This window comes from Podarcis melisellensis (assembly GCF_964234715.1).
Source record: "Podarcis melisellensis genome assembly, chromosome: 10".
NCBI classification, from domain to species: domain Eukaryota; kingdom Metazoa; phylum Chordata; class Lepidosauria; order Squamata; family Lacertidae; genus Podarcis; species Podarcis melisellensis.
The window spans coordinates 70,009,701-70,029,151 of record NC_138542.1 but is presented as its reverse complement, the minus strand read 5'-3'; the positions used below and the strand labels follow the sequence as shown (position 1 = coordinate 70,029,151).

At 46.1% G+C, this 19,451-nt stretch overlaps 1 protein-coding gene across 1 annotated transcript in view; it reads right to left on the bottom strand.

Annotated features, from left to right (window-relative positions):
* LOC309379803 (uncharacterized protein) overlaps positions 1-19,451 on the bottom strand; it is a 206,376-nt gene that overhangs the window by 154,870 nt on the left and 32,055 nt on the right. Inside the window, exons 8-16 of the mRNA XM_081929256.1 lie at positions 18,184-18,313; positions 16,741-16,854; positions 14,074-14,229; positions 11,539-11,655; positions 8,048-8,194; positions 6,144-6,263; positions 3,873-4,031; positions 1,515-1,643; positions 912-1,061 (exon numbers count right to left, since the gene is read on the bottom strand). Coding sequence (XP_081785382.1) covers positions 912-1,061; positions 1,515-1,643; positions 3,873-4,031; positions 6,144-6,263; positions 8,048-8,194; positions 11,539-11,655; positions 14,074-14,229; positions 16,741-16,854; positions 18,184-18,313 — 1,222 coding nt within the window. The remainder of the gene's footprint in view (positions 1-911; positions 1,062-1,514; positions 1,644-3,872; positions 4,032-6,143; positions 6,264-8,047; positions 8,195-11,538; positions 11,656-14,073; positions 14,230-16,740; positions 16,855-18,183; positions 18,314-19,451) is intronic.

Below are 19,451 nucleotides of genomic sequence, written 5' to 3'. Positions count from 1 at the left end.
GATGCGGGTGGCGCTGTGGGTTAAACCACCGAGCCTAGGACTTGCCGATCAGAAGGTCGGCGGTTCGAATCCCCACAACAGGGTGAGCTCCCGTTGCTCGGTCCCTGCTCCTGCCAACCTAGCAGTTCGAAAGCACGTCAAAGTGCAAGTAGATAAATAGGTACCGCTCTGGCGGGAAGGTAAACGGCATTTCCATGCGATGCTCTGGTTTGCCAGAAGCAGCTTAGTCATGCTGGCCACATGACCCGGAAGCTGTATGCCAGTTCCTTCGGCCAATAAAGCGAGATGAGCGCCGCAACCCCAGAGTCGGTCACGACTGGACCTAATGGTCAGGGGTCCCTTTTCCCTTACCTTTACTATTTCTTCACTTAAGCTTAAGAGACTGATTTGCAGTCTACAACTTCATGAACTTCCATCTATGACTTCACTAGCATCTCTCGGTATTGTGAACAACACCGAACTTACCCTTTGTTGGTATCTTCATGAACTTACCTAAAAAGATAAAGAAAACAAAAGACTGAGTTAAGCACTTGAAAAATCCATTGATATCAGACATTAAAAGTTCATCTTAGGTTGGGTAGTTTGCAAGTCTCTGTGGCTTTGCATAAGGTATTGTATTTTTCTCAGAAGATTGATAAAGAATGCATAATCATCACCCCTAGCTAGCAGGACCTGCAGTCAGGGATGATGGGAATTGTAGTCTCAAAACAGCTAGAGACCCATGTTTACGAAACCCTGCTATAGAGAGACACAAGGCGATTTATAGTAAGCTCGGCTCTTGCACAATTTGCTGTGTGGCAGCTAGCCAAGAATGCAAGACTAGCCCATGACATAATGTTTACTACCTTAGCCACGGCAAAATAATTCACTGCCCCAGCTCAGCAATGTTCCCTTGCGAACCCTGCAGTTACCGGTGCCTTGAGTAAGGGTCACGACTCTTCCATCAGAGGCTCCAAACACAGCACAAATCCCAATGGTGTACTGGGTATCAGGCAGCAAATTTTCCAAACGGTAATCAAGCACCCCGCTGTCTAGGAGATGGCTCTGAGCAGTGTCTTTCTCTGAAACAGAAATACCAACAGCCAAGTTTGCTTTCCTCCTTGCAAAACAGCTAGTTGCTGTTGTTATTATTCATCAGTATCCATGACCCTTTCCCAGAGCTTACAATCTGAGGCTCTAACTACATGTGAGACCCTATCTGCCTGCAGACTGTCTCGCCAGAGTGGTGCATGCTCTAGTTATCTCACGCTTGGACTACTGCAATGCGCTCGACATGAACAAAGATAAATTTTACATTTGTTCCCCTGCCCACTTTAGCCTTTGGCTCCACCCCCTGCTGTCATGTGGCCCCTGGAAGGTCACCCAGAAAGGAATGTGGCCCTCAGACTTAAAAAGGTTTCCCACCCCTGAACTAAGTTATCTCATATGGTCACACTTTGCACGAAACACCCTTAGGCTTTTTGTTACAGAGGGTATTTTACGTGGACTAATGCCAGGGACGGACGTCAACATACCTAGCTCGGTTCCAGATGGTTTCCAGAGAATCTTATATTTGTTGGCTGCAGGGACAGCGCTCCAGGACAGAGAGATGGAGGTGCTTTTGGAAGAGGTTGCCTTGAAATGAGTCACAAAACCCAGAGGAGCTACCAAGAAAAGGGGTATATTAATAGGGTCCAGTGCCGGATTTACGTATGAGCTAAACAAGCTACAGCTTAGGGCCCCACTCTCTTGGGGGCCCCCAAAAAATATAAAGGGGAAAAAACCTGGATGTACATTTCCAAAATATAAGATAAAAAACAAGTAAAATAAAACCTACATACAGCAACACTGTTTTGTGTTGTGTAGGCTGCTATGATATAAGTGGGGCTGTGAGTTAAACCACAGAGCCTAGGACTTGCCAATCAGAAGGTCGGCGGTTCGAATCCCCGCGACGGGGTGTGCTCCCGTTGTTCGGTCCCTGCTCCTGCCAACCTAGCAGTTTGAAAGCACATCAAAGTGCAAGTCGATAAATAGGTACTGCTCTGGCAGGAAGGTCAACGGCGTTTCCGTGCGCTGCTCTGGTTCGTCAGAAGCGGCTTAGTCATGCTGGCCACATGACCTGGAAGCTGTATGCCGGCTCCCTCGGCCAATAAAGCGAGATGAGCACCGCAACCCCAGGGTCGGCCATGACTGGACCTAATGGTTGGGGGTCCCTTTACTTTTATCTTTAGGCTCCTATGATACAAGTAATGGCCCCCGCCTGCTAGCCTATTCCCTAAAATATCACTGGTTTGCTCATATCTATATATAGGGTGCCTACATTCTGCATGGACTGATTGCATGGCAACATGGGCAAATGGCTTGAGATACCTGTTAGGTCCATAAATTACCATATTCAACACAAAAAACAGTGACCATTTGTTGTTGACAAAGGACAGCTGAATATATAAAGGACCGCATTACCTTCAGTAGCTTAGGGCCTCATCAAACCTAAAACCGACCCTGATAGGGTCTGTCATTTTAGGGGGTGAAACTCAAATTTTGCAAACTTCTTCAGCAAGAGGCCTTAAAAAATATGCTTTTGGGTGTGAGGAATTCAAACCTGCTATTATTTTTTGTGACTGGACAACGTTTACCTTCTGAAAAGCCAGGTAATGCTTAATAATCATCATCATCATTATAATAGTAATAATAGAACTGCAAGTATCTGGCACTCGTTTTAAATGATTGCAATTTTACACACACCTTATATTCCAAGCAAAACAAAATCATATTAGTTGAAAAAAAATATCTTTGGAATTCCCAAGCAATGTTGCAATTTTTTAGCATCCCACCTTTTTTTTTGGAATTTGGAAGATGCAAAATGCAGCCCTCCCTTGTGTATTAAACATTGGCTAGTGGAGGAAGGTTTCTTAAGAGGAACCTGAATGGAAGGGGGGGCAGGGGCAGCAAAATCTCAAGCTCTCAAGAAGTCGGTTTGGAACGATATTCTATGCAGAAGTACTGTTTTGGGGGGACAGGAGGCAGGCAGGTGTGGGGGACTCCCTGGTCCTGAATGGGGTAACTGTGCCCCTGAAGCACCAGGTGCGCAGCCTGGGAGTCATTCTGGACTCACAGCTGTCCATGGAGGTGCAGGTCAAGTCTGTGTCCAGGGCAGCTGTTTACCAGCTCCATCTGGTACGCAGGATGAGACCTTTCCTGCCCGCAGACTGTCTCGCCAGAGTGGTGCATGCTCTGGTTATCTCCCGCTTGGACTACTGCAATGCGCTCTACGTGGGGCTACCTTTGAAGGTGACCCGGAAACTACAACTAATCCAGAATGTGGCAGCTAGACTGGTGACTGGGAGCGACCGCTGAGACCATATAACACCGGTCTTGAAAGACCTACATTGGCTCCCAGTACGTTTCCGAGCACAATTTAAAGTGTTGGTGCTGACCTTTTAAGCCCTAAACGGCCTCGGTCCAGTATACCTGAGGGAGCGTCTCCACCCCCATCGTTCTGCCCGGACACTGAGGTCCAGCTCTGAGGGCCTTCTGGCGGTTCCCTCCCTGCGAGAAGCCAAGTTACAGGGAACCAGGCAGAGGGCCTTCTCGGTGGTGGCACCTGCCCTGTGGAACGCCCTCCCATCAGATGTCAAAGAGAAAAACAACTACCAGACTTTTAGAAGACATCTGAAGGCAGCCCTGTTTAGGGAAGCTTTTAATGTTTGACGGGCTATTGTATTTTAATATTATGTTGGAAGCTGCCAGAGTGGCTGGGGAAACCTAGCCAGATGGGCGGGGTATAAATATTATTATTATTATTATTATTATTATTATTATTATTATTATTATTATGCATGGTGGAGGGGAGCTCCAGTTCTTTTTTTGGCTGAGAATGCAATTGTACTCACAGGTCCTCGCAGTAATGGTGATCCCCGGACCCTCTACCGAACCGAAAAGGACATACAGCGAAATCACATATTCCGTGTTATCAGCCAAATTTTGCAGGCAGTAAGCCGTATGGGAGCTGTTCAGAGCAAGCTGCCGCGGTCGGTCTCTTCCGAAGAACTCTTGGAACGCACAGAAACAGGTAAAAGACGGAGAGCAGAATCCTCAGTGTGTGTGTTTTCATTTATTTATAAAAGTTATTTCCATGCCACCAACCCTCAGGGCAATGGGCAGCGTTGAAATGTAAAACACCATTAAAAAAAATTAAAAATACAGATAATCATGTAGGAGGCTGACTAATAATAAAAAAAGGAAATTAAAACAGCTCCGTAGACCTGTCAGCATTTTAAAAAGTCGCCGTAAGATGCCTGCAAGTCAAAAGTGAGAGTGCCACAGCATGGGAAGGATTAAACGAAATTATTTTAGTTCAGGCCACTTGGAATAGCTGAATAGCTCAGCTGGTACAGCTTGAGAGTCTTAATCTCATGGCTGTGGGTTTGAGCTCCACCTTCGGCAAAAAATTCCTTCATTTCAGGGGGCTGGACTAGATGACCCTCGGGGTACCCTCCAATTCTACAGTTCTATCGTTCTACAAAATAGCAGTCCTCTTCCAGATGATATCAGTGATCAGGCTGGGATATAATGTCACAGGAGGTCCTTAAGCTATCCTGGACCCAAGTTGTTCAGGGCTTCGTATGTCAAAAACAAAAGCCTTCAGCCTGTGCCCTGCCAATGGTTTAGCAGAGGTTTCACATGCTGTCGTGGGACGCGGATGGCGCTGTGGGTTAAACCACAGAGCCTAGGACTTGCTGATCAGAAGGTCGACGGTACGAATCCCCGTGACGGGGTGAGCTCCCGTTGCTCGGTCCCTGCTCCTGCCAACCTAGCAGTTCGAAAGCACGTCAAAGTGCAAGTAGATAAATAGGTACCACTGTGGTGGGAAGGTAAACAGCGTTTCTGTGTGCTGCTCTGGTTCGCCAGAAGCGGCTTAGTCATGCTGGCCACATGACCTGGAAACTGTATGCCGGCTCCCTCAGCCAATAAAGTGAGATGAGCGCTGCAACCCCAGAGTTGGCCACGACTGGACCTAATGGTCAGGGGTCATGTTCCCTGCTTGCTAGCCTGCTCCCTAAAATATCACTGGTTTGCTCCTTTCTATATATAGGGTGCCTATATTCTGCTATTTATAATTATTAGTAATTTGCATCATATATTTACACCTATTATTATTTCATATTATAGCAAGTTTCTAGAGACTAGATTGCGAGTCTTTGTAAATTGTGTTTCTGAATAAACTGTTGTTATTGCCAAATGCCAATGTGTTTGCATTATTAAGTTCGTTATGAATAAAAAATCATTTTAAGTTAGAGCTTAGTAATCATTTCACTACTAATATACTTCTTCTTAATTGTATTTCACTGTTTATATACTTCTTAATTGTACAGTGGGCGCTCAGGTTGCGAACGTGATCCGTGCGGGATGCACGTTCGCAACCCGCAGCGGCGCATCTGCACACGTGCGGGTTGTGATTTTGCGCTTCTGTGCATGCACAAAGTGCTATTTAGCACTTCTGCGCATGTGCGACCCCCGAAACCTGGAAGTAACCCATTCCGGTACTTCCAGGTTTCGGTGGGTCCGTAACGTGAAAACACACAACCTGAAGCGTATGTAACCCGAGGTAGGGCTGTATTTCAGTTCAACAATTACTTTGATAAAATACATATTTTGTTATGTGCAAATGGCTTTAGATACCTTGCGGGTCCACAAATTCCCATATAGCATACAGTGGTACCTCAGGTTACAGACGCTTCAGGTTACAGGCACCGCTAACCCAGAAATTTTACCTCGGGTTAAGAACTTTGCTTCAGGACGAGAACAGAAATCGTGCAGCGGTGGCACAGCGGCAGCAGGAGGCCCCATTAGCTAAAGCGGTGCTTCAGGTTAAGAACAGTTTCAGGTTAAGAACGGACCTCTGTAACGAATTAAGTTCTTAACCCGAGGTACCACTGTATATTCCACACAAAAAACAGCGACAATTTGTTGTTGACAAAGGACAGCTGGACATATCAAGGGCCCCATTACCTTCAGCAGCTTAGGGCCTCGTCAAACCTAAATCTGGCCCTGAGCCTAACCACTGCATTCTGTACCAGCTGTACCCTCCAGAACAGGTACAAGGGCAGCCCCACATACAGTGACCCACAGATCAGAATGCTTTGCTGTGATGGTTCTCTTACCTGGCGTTGGGCCCCACGTCACCCGGTACCCAGTTGCCCCGGGCACCGCGTTCCATGAAACCAGCACAGAATTGATGGTGACCTCGGTTGCTTTCAAAATCTGCACGGCGCTGGACGACACTGCGATGAACATTGAACAGGCAAGAGAAAGTGGAAAGGTCAGGATGCAGTTCCAACATGTTGGATCGAGGAGATGCTCATTCTGGGGGGAGGGATGCAGGAACGTCCCGCTGCTTCTCCAAAACTGGGTCTATTATTTTGCAAATGAATGTTCACAGAGGATTGTGGACACTAGGAAAGCTCCCAGCTGGGCTGCCACCTCCTTCTCCTCTCCCCTGGTAACAGGCCTGCATAGCCAAAGCAACCAGCCTCATTATTTTCTTGCAGGCATTGCTTGCGAGAGAGGCTTATCCTTCATGCAGGCAATGCTTGCATAATGCAAGCTTCTTCTTCCTGTCTCCACCAGTTGTTGAGGAGGAAGTGCCAAGCAGAGGGCGCCAGTTGTTGGAAAGCGCCAAGCAGAGGGCTGGCAGTAGCCCTTGGACTCTGGTTCCCAGGGGCTGAACAACCAGGTGGCCCACAGGCACCTGTAAATCGTATGGAAGGGATTCTTACAGCTGGGCAGAACAAGCCACCTTTCACTCATGTGCTATCAAAGGGGTGTCATTTTTTTCGCGGGACGTTGCTGGAACAACTCTTGGGTTGGGACAACTGGCTGAAATGTTTTAAAATGTTTAAACAGTTCCAATTTGGGTTCCTCTGTTTTGTTTTTGTGGGGCTGATTTGTGGGATAAATGTTTAGTTGGGGTTGGCAGGTATTTTAATTTGGGTATAGCTGCAAACTGTTTATTATTGCTATTATTGTTATTGGTTTCTGTTGATTTATTAGCTTGTTTGTTGCTTGTATAGGGGAGAGATAGATGATAGATAGATGATAGATGATAGATAGATAGATTAGATAGATAGATAGATGATAGATGATAGATGATAGATGATAGATAGATAGATAGATAGATGATAGATAGATGATAGATGATAGATAGATAGATAGATAGATAGATAGATAGATAGATGATAGATAGATAGATAGATAGATAGATAGATAGATAGATAGATGATAGATGATAGATAGATAGATAGATGATAGATAGATGATAGTTGATAGATGTGTGTGTGTGTGTGTTTGATGCTTTGTTGTGTGTTTATGTATGTTATAAGCCACCCAGAGGGATGCAGGTGGTGCTGTGGTTTAAACCACAGAGCCTAGGACTTGCCGATCAGAAGGTCGGTGGTTCGAATCCCCGTGACGGGGTGAGCTCCCGTTGCTCGGTCCCTGCTCCTGCCAACCTAGCAGTTCGAAAGCACACCAGTGCAAGTAGATAAATAGGTACCACTCTGGCGGGAAGGTAAATGGTGTTTCTGTGCACTGCTCTGGTTCGCCAGAAGCGGCTTAGTCATGCTGGCCACATGACCCGGAAGCTGTACGCCGGGTCCCTCGGCTAATAAAGCAAGATGAGTGCCGCAACCCCAGAGTCGGCCACGACTGAACCTAATGGTCAGGGGTCCCTTTACCTTTAAACCACCCAGAGTGGCTGGGAAAACACAGCAAGATGAGAGGGATATAAGTTATATTATTATTATTATTATTATTATTATTATTATTAGTGAGTTGTCCCACCTACCCATCAAAGTTGGCATGCGGGGTGGGACCCAGAATCAAAGGAGTTCCTGGCTGCTCCCATCAGTAATTATACTGCAGTATTCTGCACTAAGTGCATCTCAAGGGAAGCCCCACATTGAGTGTATTGCAATAATCCGATCTCGAAGTTGCTAGTGCCATTGCTATGGCGGCCAGCGTTTCTTGCAGGATTACATGAATTCTCTTCCAAGGTGGTGAGACTTACAGGTTGTTGCCTTCGCAGTGACTATCGGTCCCTCAATGGCGCCAAAGACCGGATTCACCGTGACAACGTATTCATTGCCTGGCTGCAGACCTTGAATCCTGTAGTAGCTGTAAGTGTCACCCAAGTTCACATTCTGGGCACTGCCTTCTGCAAAAATGTGAGAAATAAAGATTCAGTGTTTTTTTCTGCAAGGCACCAGAGAGATTGGGCTGTGCAACTTTGGGGGGTGTAATCCACTGGGAGCAGTCAAATACCACATTCCTTGTTTTCCTAGAGTGGACATGCAAGGGGGTGTTGGTCCAGCCAGTCAAAACTTCCTGTTCCTCCTGGCTGGAGCATCCTTCCTTGCATGTGACGAGAGGTGGGCATGACGTTACCTGTCCAGGTAACAAAAGGACGAGTCATGCAGCACTCTCTCTCTTTTACTTCCTTCTTCGTTTGACCAGCTTTTAGCTAGGACTGCTCTGTTAGTTCTCAACTAGCTGAAGCACTGGGATTATTCCCCCATACGGAGTAGATCCACATGTACATATTTGTAACTAAGTCTGCCTTCAGGAACCCAACCGTGAACTGATGTGAGTAAACTTATTTTATTGCTTTAAATAAGATTGTCATGTCTTTATTCTTCTAAGAGGGATTCAAGGGAATTTACCAGGAACATACAATTCAATCTGAGAGAGACTGAATTGTATAATAGTGAGAGGCTCACACGAGCCTGCAACCAGCTATCTGCTGTGCAGTTAGAAAGGGAAATGTAACTCTGCTACATAAAGAAACTTGCTAGCGCAAGATAGGAAGGATATTAATAAACAATATATCCTCTCCTGCCACCCTGAACGTACCTACAAACTTTTTGCCAACCTTGAGAAGAGAGGAGAAAAGAAAAGAAAAGAAAAGAAAAGAAAAGAAAAGAAAAGAAAAGAAAAGAAAAGAAAAGAAAAGAAAAGGATCATTGTCTGTAGGACTATAAACTGTATCAGGAGGTTTTTAATGTTTGATGGAGAGCTTTCCAAACTTTTTCATGTTGGTGACACACTTTTTAGGCGTGCATCATTTCGCGACATTCAGTTTTACTTAATTGTTACAAACCACATAAAAGAAAATATACATTCAAAATTATGGTAAAAGGTTAAGAAATGGGTCCTGGATTGCGTGTCTGGGTTAGAAGTGGTCTTGAGTTGGAAAAGGTTGAAAATCATTAATATAAAATAAATAAAATAACACAAGGGGGTGAATGATTTCCCCCTGCCTGTGGTTTCTAATTAATTTCTTTTAAAAGATAAGTGCATGAGTGGTGCATGCTCTAGTTATGCGCTTGGACTACTGCAATGCGCTCTATGTGGGGCTACCTTTGAAGGTGACCCAGAAACTACAATTAATCCAGAATGCGGCAGCTGGAATGGTGACTGGGAGCGGCTGCTGAGTCCACATAACACCAGTCCTGAAAGACCTACATTGCCTCCCAGTACGTTGGTGCTGAGCTTGAAAGCCCTAAACGGCCTTGGTCCAGTATCCCTGAAGGAGCATCTCCACCCCCATCATTCTGCCCGGACGCTGAGGTCCAGCTCCAAGGGCCTTCTGGAGCTTCCCTCACTGCGAGAAGTGAGATTAAAGCGAACCAGGCAGAGGGCCTTCTCAGTAGTGGCACCCGCCCTGTGGAATGCCCTCCCAGCAGATGTCAAGGAAATAAACAACTATTTTACTTTTAAAAGACAACTAAAGGCGGCCCTGTTTAGGGAAGTTTTTAATGTCTGATGCTGTATTGTTTTTAATATTCGGTTGGAAGCCGCCCAGAGTGGCTGGGGAGGCCCAGCCAGATGGGCGGGGTATAAATAATAAATTATATTGTTGTTGTTGTTGTTGTCTGCTAATATAGAAGGAATACAGTACATCCTTCTCTGTATATTATTTTCCGCCATGAAATAACAAAGTTGGCTGCATTTTGTTCCAGCACTAGGTGGCAACATTTACTCATTTTACAGATCCGAGCAAATGAGCTGTTTCGCTTTTCCTTCCTGTTCAAAGAGCTTCCTTTATTTCTTTTCCTTTTCAATCCTCACCTCCTAGCCTGTTGTTTTTTTAAAATTAAAAAAAACTCTTTTCCGCTGAGAAACTTCTTCTTCGAACCAGAATACACCTGGCGTCTCTGGGGGCGCGGAGGTTAAACAAATTGCGCGCATGAATTGGAAGATAGCTGCCCTATTGCTCCAATTGACAATGACCTAAGCTTGCTCATTCGTAGGTTTCCGAATCTCCATAGTAACAAGCCTAGTTGAGAGCTATCTGTGCATTCAGAGAAAAAAAGGAGAGAAAGCAGTTTTATGCAGCTCTCCAGAGGCCACGCCACTTGAGACTCCAGGTGCTCTCACACATAACAAACTCAAAGCCTCCGGAAAACAAATTTATTATGGTCTCGGGCTTTCGCAGGCTACAGTCTGCTGCATCAGATGCACCAAGTGTTAGATTCTGAGTTGCAGGCATATGCATACACAATGTTTTGGGGCATGCACACGTCGAATTGTAAACGGGGGGATCAGGCGGAAACGAAACGCAGAAAATTGCAGGCAGTGATACATCACTACTGGGAAAACCATAGCTTTAACTAAAGTATAGTTCAAGCTATGGTTTTCCCAGTAGTGATGTATGGAAGTGAGAGCTGGACCATAAAGAAGGCTGATCACTGAAGAATTGATGCTTTTGAATTCTGGTGCTGGAGGAGACTCTTGAGAGTCCCATGGACTGCAAGAAGATCAAACCGATCCATTCTGAAGGAAATCAGCCCTGAGTGCTCACTGGAAGGACAGATCCTGAAGCTGAGGCTCCAAGACTTTGGCCACCTCATGGGAAGAGAAGACTCCCTGGAAAAGACCCTGATGTTAGGGAAGATGGGGGGCACAAGGAGAAGGGGACGACAGAGGACGAGATGGCTGGACAGTGTTCTCAAAGCTACCAGCATGAGTTTGACCAAACCGTGGGAGGCAATGGAAGACAGGAGTGCCTGGTGTGCTCTGGTCCAGGGGGTCACAAAGAGTCGGCCCCATCAACCCCTTTTGTCATGTTAACAGATTTGCTCTTCCGGAAGGCCAGCCAGTCTGGTTTGTGGAAGCCAGCCTAGCGATTCCTTGCCTGGCACAGCTCTGCAGCTTGTACTTTCGTCCATATCCAAATTAATCAAAATCCTACCATTCTAGGGACAGCGGTTCTCAACCTGTGGGTCCCCAGATGTTATTGGACTACAACTCCCATCATCCCTGACCACTGGTCATGCTGGCTAGGAATGATGGGAGTTGTAGTCTAACAACATCTGGGGACCCACAGGTTGAGAACCACTGGTTTAGAAGGACTACCCCCCCAAAAAAACCCCTCTAGAACACCATAATCAACGCCACAGGTTTCCTGGCCCCCAGATTTGACTATTATTGAAAAGTCACATTCTTCAGTGAGTGTTTGGTCGCTTTGCTGCAAAGAACCAAAGTAAGGATGCTCTCTACCTGAAGACTCCCACGTCAGCCTGTATCCCGAGGCACCTCTGACTTGCATCCATCTGGCCTGGATGGTATTGGTTGTTGCATTCTGGAGCACGAAGTTCCCCACAGGCACCAGCTTTACTGCAGGAGACAAACATTCACAGTACGTTTCCGAGCACAATTCAAAGTGTTGGTGCTGACCTTGAAAGCCCTAAACGGCCTCGGTCCTGTATACCTGAAGGAGCATCTCCACCCCCATCGTTCAGCCCGGACACTGAGGTCCAGCTCCGACAGCCTTCTGGCAGTTCCCTCCCTGCAAGTAGTGAGGTTACAGGGAACCAGGCAGAGGGCCTTCTCGGTGGTGGCATCCGCCCTGTGGAACACCCTCCCACCGGATGTCAAGGAAATAAACAACTATCCGACTTTTAGAAGACATCTGAAGGCAGCCCTGTTTAGGGAAGTTTTTAATGTTTGATGTTTTATCGTGTTTTTAACATTCTGCTGGAAGCCGCCCAAAGTGGCTTGGGGAAACCCTGCCAGATGGGCGGGGTATAAATTATTATTAATGCAGTCATACCTCAGGGTACGGATCACGTTCGCAACCCAAGCGTCCACTGTATTAGTATTAGTATTAGTACTGGTACAGCGGTGCCTCGGGTTACATACGCTTCAGGTTACATACGCTTCAGGTTACAGACTCCGCTAACCCAGAAATAGTACCTCGGGTTAAGAACTTTGCTTCAGGATGAGAACAGAAATCGTGCTCCAGCGGCGCAGCGGCAGCAGGAGGCTCCATTAGCTAAAGTGGTGCTTAAGGTTAAGAACAGTTTCAGGTTAAGAACGGACCTCCGGAACAAATTAAGTACTTAACCCGAGGTACCACTGTATTAGTTTTATTACTGGTTAAGAACTGGATGCCAAAACCTTAGTACACCATCCCCTAATGTCATCTGCTGCAGAAACAGATGTGGCCGAGCGGAGCCGTTATTTTAACTTTCTGCAAAATCCTCAGCCTGGAAAGTTACAGGGAATATAAATGCCACGTAGCTCCCAGAGAGCCAGTGTGGTGTAGTGATCAGAAGGCCAGACTAGGGCCTGGGAGGGACCAGGGTTCAAATCCCCACTCGGCCGTGAAGCTCACTGGGTGCCATAGCTGTCAAGTGTCGCTTATTTGAAGGGACAGTCCCTTATTCCAGGGCCATGTCCCACTGCTGTCCCTTATTGATGGATGTCCCTTAAATGTCTCTTAAATTTCGAAGGAAGCAGCTCCTCTCCCTCCCTCCCTGCCGGCCAGGGAGGAGGGAGGCTCCAACTGTGTTGCTTGGCTGTGTTGCTCACCCAATAAGAAGTCTAAGAACAACTGGGGGGTGGAGCTTGCATGCCTTGTGTGTGGCTAGTTAATGCAAGCTGAGGGGTTTTTTGAATGCTGGACGCCATTTTGTTGCACGTGCTGCTGCAAACTTTGCAGTGCAAAGCCAGGCCGGGGAGCCATCTTAAGTTGAGGCTGCATAGGCCTTGTGGTGCATGTGATTCAGATTCTATTCAGTTGAACCTCTGGTTACAAAGTTGGTTGGACAGTGTTCTCGAAGCTACCAAAATAAGTTTGACTAGACTGCAGGAGGACAGGAAGACTGGAGTGCCTGGAACAGGTGAGGCTGCAGGTCCCTTATTTTGGCTGCTGGTCCCTTATTTTCAAGGCTTCTGGTCCCTTATTTTCAAATCTGTAAATTGACAGCTATGCTGGGTGGGCCTTGGAAAAATCTCAGCCTAACCCGCCTCACAGGGTTGTTGTGTCAATTAAAGGAAGAAGAGGGGAGAATCATGTACTCTACCTTGAGATCATTGGAGGAAAAGTGGGATATACGTGAAACATGCAAATAAAATCCACCCTCATGGAACAAAATTTGAGAAAGAGGGAAAGGACTTGCTGTAACAATTATGAACTAAGAATACAAAAAGGGAGGTGTGAGGAAGTCATGGAAATAAGTAAATGAAAGATAAAGATATGAAAATACTGGATGTTATTGTTTTTAAATGTTATCGCTTAGCTGTATTGTTTTTGGGTTTTCTCTTTTTCCTTTTTCCCCCTCCTTTTTTCTTTTTTTTTTTTGTATTGTATTTTCCTGTATTTTTTGAAGTATTGCAATCTTTTCTATTATTATTACTGTTTGTTTTTCTTTCTTTGAAATTGTTAAACTTCAATAAATATTTTTTAAAAAATAAAAATAAAATCCACCCTCTGCAGGAAGCTGCCTTATACCCAATCAGGGGCCCCCAGTATGTCTTCACGGGCTGGCAGCAGCTACACAGGATTCCAGGTAGGGGTTTCCTCTAGCTCCACCTGGAAATGGCAGGACTTGAACCTGGCACCTTCCGCATGCAAAAACGATGCTCTACTTGCTGAGCTAAGGATGCCAGGGCCCTGGCAAGTGCCTAAGGATGTTGCACAAGGATACCAGTTCCGGGCAAACGGACCTAGAAATGGCTAGCCCTCTACATGGGGGTCCTGCCCCCGAAACGGATCTGAAAAACAACAAAGAAACATTTGGAAGGACTTACAAGTTCTGCCAGTCGTTGACACCGCCTGGCTCGGCCCTTCTGGGTAGACGGCATAAATGCTGACCGTATAGTTTGTGTCCTCCTGCAAGTTGTCAAGGACATGCGAGGAGACATCTCTGGGCAGAATCTTTTCCGAGGTCGACCCAGGCTTGTTTGCTGTGCAGGAGGTAGAAACGAAAGCAAATTGAGTCAAGTGTCAGCATCGCCCTTGAGCCAGTACCACCAATTGGACTCATGCACTTCAGCCCCGACTGGGCTAGGCGAGCTGGGTAGCACTTCCAGAGACCACCTTCTGCACAGGAACAGGTCAAAGTGCTGTGGACTCACAGCTTAGAGTTGTGAGCACCGGATTCACTTCCACAAGAAGACAGTCGTCACACAGCAGAGTATAGCAGAGCATAAACGACTCTGAGAGCAGCTCTGTAGAATATCTTCTTTATTCTATCTACAACTATTATACACAACTATGTTGTTGTTGTTGTTTAGTCGTTTAGTCGTGTCTGACTCTTCGTGACCCCATGGACCAGAGAACGCCAGGCACCTCTGTCCTCCACTGCCTCCCGCAGTTTGGTCAAACTCATGCTGGTAACCTCGAAAACACTATCCAACCATCTCGTCCTCTGTCGCCCCCTTCTCCTTGTGCCCTCCATCTTTCCCAACATCAGGGTCTTCTCCAGGGAGTCTTCTCTTCTCATGAGGTGGCCAAAGTACTGGAGCCTCAGCTTCACAATCTGTCCTTCCAGTGAGCACTCAGGGTTGATTTCCTTCAGTATGGAGAGGTTTGATCTTCTTGCAGTCCATGGAACTCTCAAGAGTCTCCTCCAGCACCAGAATTCAAAAGCATCAATAATTCAAAAGCTTTAACTATACGAACGTTTGTTGGCAAGACAACTATATACAGAGCTAAATAGGTCTAAGCATAAATGAATGCTGCACTGCACTGAGTGTCTGCAGCTGCTCTTAGCAGCAACCTTATCTATACACACGATCTCTAACACTCAGTCTCTCTCTCTCCGACACACTGATGGACTGACTGATGTTAGGCTGGAGCGGAATAAGTAGAGAGCAGAACACCGCCCCTCCTCTCTGGAGAATCAGCAGACTCATCAGCAGATTCTTGGATATGGGAGGGGTGAAATCTCCTCATCAAGTCCACTCAGGAGCTGGGACGAATTTTTGGGGGAGAAGGCAGCAGAAAGGAAAGGAATGGCTGCTTAATGTTTGGGAATCCAGAAGGAGCTAAGGGACCCAGGCATCTGAAAATCCGGTAAGCGGAGGCTTAAGGGAACGAGGTATCTTAAGGTTTAGTAAGGAAACAAAAGGGAAATGTGCCAAACTTCCCTCACTGGAGAGTTGCTTCAACTCCTTGATCATTTGGGGCGTCCTTTCCAGCTCGGCATCATCTCAAATGTGTCCCAGGCAACTGCAACAGGTAAATACTCTGTACATGCTCAGGGGCACTCTTTTTTTAAAACTTCCTGGTACTGTTAATGAATTAACTTAGACACAGAACTTCCATATGGAAGTGAGAGCTGGACCATAAAGAAGGCTGATAGCCAAAGAATGGATGCTTTTGAATTCTGGTGCTGGAGGAGACTCTTGAGAGTCCCATGGACTGCAAGAAGATCAAACCGATCCATTCTGAAGGAAATCAGCCCTGAGTGCTCACTGGAAGGACAGATCCTGAAGCTGAGGCTCCAAGACTTTGGCCACCTCATGAGAAGAGAAGACTCCCTGGAGAAGACCCTGATGTTGGGAAAGATGGAGGGCACAAGGAGAAGGGGACGGCAGAGGACGAGATGGGTGGACAGTGTTCTCAAAGAGACCAATATGAGTTTGACCAAACTGCGGGAGGCAGTGGAAGACAGAAGTGCCTGGTGTGCTCTGGTCCAGGGGGTCACAAAGAGTTGGACACAACTAAACGACTAAACAACAGACACAGGGGTGCCTATCTGATCCCTACCTACGGTACCTACAAACCCTCTTCATGCTGCTTATTTATTCTGGAAAGGCAGGATAAATAAAGGATGAATTTATCTATCGCATTCCCTGGAGCAGCTGTAAAATTCTCCCACCCACAACATCGCTGCACATTTTTATACGAAATCCAAAGGTTAATTTGCAAAGGTTTTGACCAGACATATTAACAAGCCTTCCCCTTGACTTTTCAAAGGTTGCGATACCCCAAGAATCACAAATAGCAGACTCAGTGGACCCCATAGGAACATCCGCATCTCCTATTTGAATAGTTTTTAGGTACTGATTTTGGAAATATATTATCCTGCATTTCTCAGTGAACCTTTGCTGTGTTGGGGGAAGGGGTGTGGCCTGCTTTTCCTGTCTGAAAGGGCTATTTCCGGGTTTCGCCCCTAGCACATGCGCAGAAGCACAAAATGACATAATGCGCATGCGCAGACATGCCGCTGTGGTTGCATTATTTTCATGTTGCGAACGGGCCTCCGGAACGGATCCTGTTCGCAACTAGAGGTACCACTGCTTTGAACTGGCAGACCAGCATTTGCGCCTCGGTTTTTGAATGATTTGGAAGTTGAACCGTCTTCCGGAACGGATTACATTCAAAAACCAAGGTACCACTTTATTACTTTGCCCTGAATGCATTTTCTCACAGACAAACACACAAATCTAGCAGGGACTCCACTGACTTACTTGGCAAGTAGACCTTGTAGCCTTCCAGTTTTCCCAAAGGGGGAGTCCAAGCTACTTTCAGGCTGAACAGTCCTTCTTCTACGACCCGGAAATGGGTCACCGTAGGTATGGATGCTTCAAAACAAAAGGACACGGGCTGAAGAATGAATCCACAGTGCAACAAACAGATCTCCTGAGCAAGCAATATATACGCCTTGCAGGTATATAAATTACACAACACATTTAAAGGGGCATTACAGGTTTGTTTTGTTTTTCTCTTACGCATTTTGTGTCTTTGTTTTGTATTTTTATGCTATGAACTGCCCTGAGATCTTCGGAGGGAGGGCAGTGTACAAATGTAATAAACAAACAAAAACAAACAAGTCATTATTCACAAAGATTAGTCCAGAGGGCAGAGAGCTGGTCAGTTCTCACCAGAATTTTCAAAGGTGTTTTTTCTCAGTCATGCCTCTTTCTGATTAAGGACACCCAGTAAGTCTCTACAGCAACCTTTCTCAAGCCTTGTTTCTCAATCCAGCCTAGTTTGGATTAAAACTCCAATTTCCTAACCCCAATGTATGATGACGATAATAATGATAATGATGATGATGATGATGATTATTATTTATTATACCCTGCCCTTCTGGCTGGGTTCCCCCAGCCACTCTGGGTGGTTCTCAACAGAATAATAACAACAACAACAACAACAACAACAACAACAACAACAACAAAGTGATAAAACATCAAACATTAAAAACTTCCCTAAACAGGACTGCCTTTGGGTGTCTTCCAAAAGTCAGATAGTTGTTTATTTCTTTGACATCTGAAGGGAGGGCATTCCACAGTGCGGGCGCCACTACCGAGAAGGCCCTCTGCCTGGTTCCCTGTAACCTCGCTTCTCACAGTGAGGGAACCGCCAGAAGGCCCTCGGAGCTGGACCTCAGTGTCTGGGCAGAACGATGGGGGTGGAGATGCCCCTTCAGGTATACTGGGCCGAGGCCATTTAGGGCTTTCAAGATCAGCACCAACACTTCGAATTGTGCTTGGAAACATCCTTGGAGCCAATGTAGGTCTTTCAGGACCGGTGTTATGTGGTCTTGGCAGCGACTCCCAGTCACCAGTCTAAGCTGCCACATTCTGGATTAAGTGTAGTTTCTGGGTCACCTTCAAAGGTAGCCCCACATAGAGTGTGGGGCAAATGGGAGCTGTAGTCCCAAGCACGCCATATTGGTGAGGACTGCTTTAAAGTTCTCATGGATGGCAACTCTTATCCTATCATAGTATTAGTGGCCTGTCCACCCTATTAGCATCTGCAAACATGGCGCCCGTGCCTGTGTGGAAACAAGTCGAACGCTTTCAGAACAGAATTCTGTTTTCAAGCTGTCTTCCTCGCCTGCCTTGTCAATGCAGGGGAGTGGGGACAACCCTGCCCACAAGGGTGGTGCTCCCAAAATACAAACTCACTTGTTCTCGCTTTGATAGTCGCTGGGTCCCCCAGAACGTCAGAGTAGACGGCCATGACAGTGAAGAAATATTTGGTGTTTGGTTTCAGATCCGTCACCAGCGCTGAGCTCTTGTTGGCATCCAAAACAATCTGTCATATAAATAAGAGGAAGTATGGAAGAGAATATATGTTTTCTACGGTTCCTTCATTGCAGGGCATTGAATTAGGTAGGCCTTGAGGTCCCTTGTAACTCTACAATTCTATTGATCTTCATGTTTAGCCTGGAAAAGAGGAGACTGAGAGAAGATAGGATAAAAAGGTAAAGGGACTCCTGACCATTAGCTCCAGTCGTGACCGACTCTGGGGTTGCGGCACTCATCTTGCTTTATTGGCCGAGGGAGCTGGCGTACAGCTTCCGGATCATGTGGCCAGCATGACTAAGCCGCTTCTGGCGAACCAGAGTAGCGCACGGAAACACCGTTTACCTTCCCGCCGGAGTGGTACCTATTTATCTACTTGCACTTTGAGGTGCTTTCGAACTGCTGGGTTGGCAGGAAGGAGCTGGGACCGAGCAACAGAAGCTCACCCCGTCACGGGGATTCAAACCGCCAACCTTATGATTGGCACATCCTAGGCTCTGTAGTTTAACCCACAGCGCCACCCGCGTCCCGAAGATAGGATAGCTATCTACAAATATCTGAAGGACTGTCACATGGAAGATGGAGCAATCCCGACAATTGAAGAATGGCAACAGAAAGTATTGGAGCATGCGGAAGTAGCAAGGCTAACTGGAAGAATCCGACAGCAGCGCAATGAGAAAATCCAAAGAATGGTCCAATATTTATGGTATACTTAGAGATAACTGTACGTAAATAAAGAGACTCGCAGGACTGAAATAAAACTCATCACGCTTATTGTAAACATTCGGTTAGACCACAAGATGTAATGCTGTATTATAATAAGTATTGTATGTCTAAAGTATAATACAAAAAGTTATTAAGGAATTATAGACACTTATAGAATGTATATATAGTAATCACACTTAAGCAAGAGCAATGCAGAGAAGCCAGAAGAGGGGTGGAGGGAAGATAATTTGGGTAAGATATAGATTTAAAGGAGAATAATATTGCTAAGCTGTATTGTGTTTAAGATATTTGGAAAACATACATAAAAATTATTGGGGTGGGGGAGGAAGATGGAGCAAGCCTGTTTCCTGTTGCTCCAGAGGGTAGGACTCGAAGCAATGGATTCAAGTTACAAGAAAGAAGATTCTGGGAAATGATATATA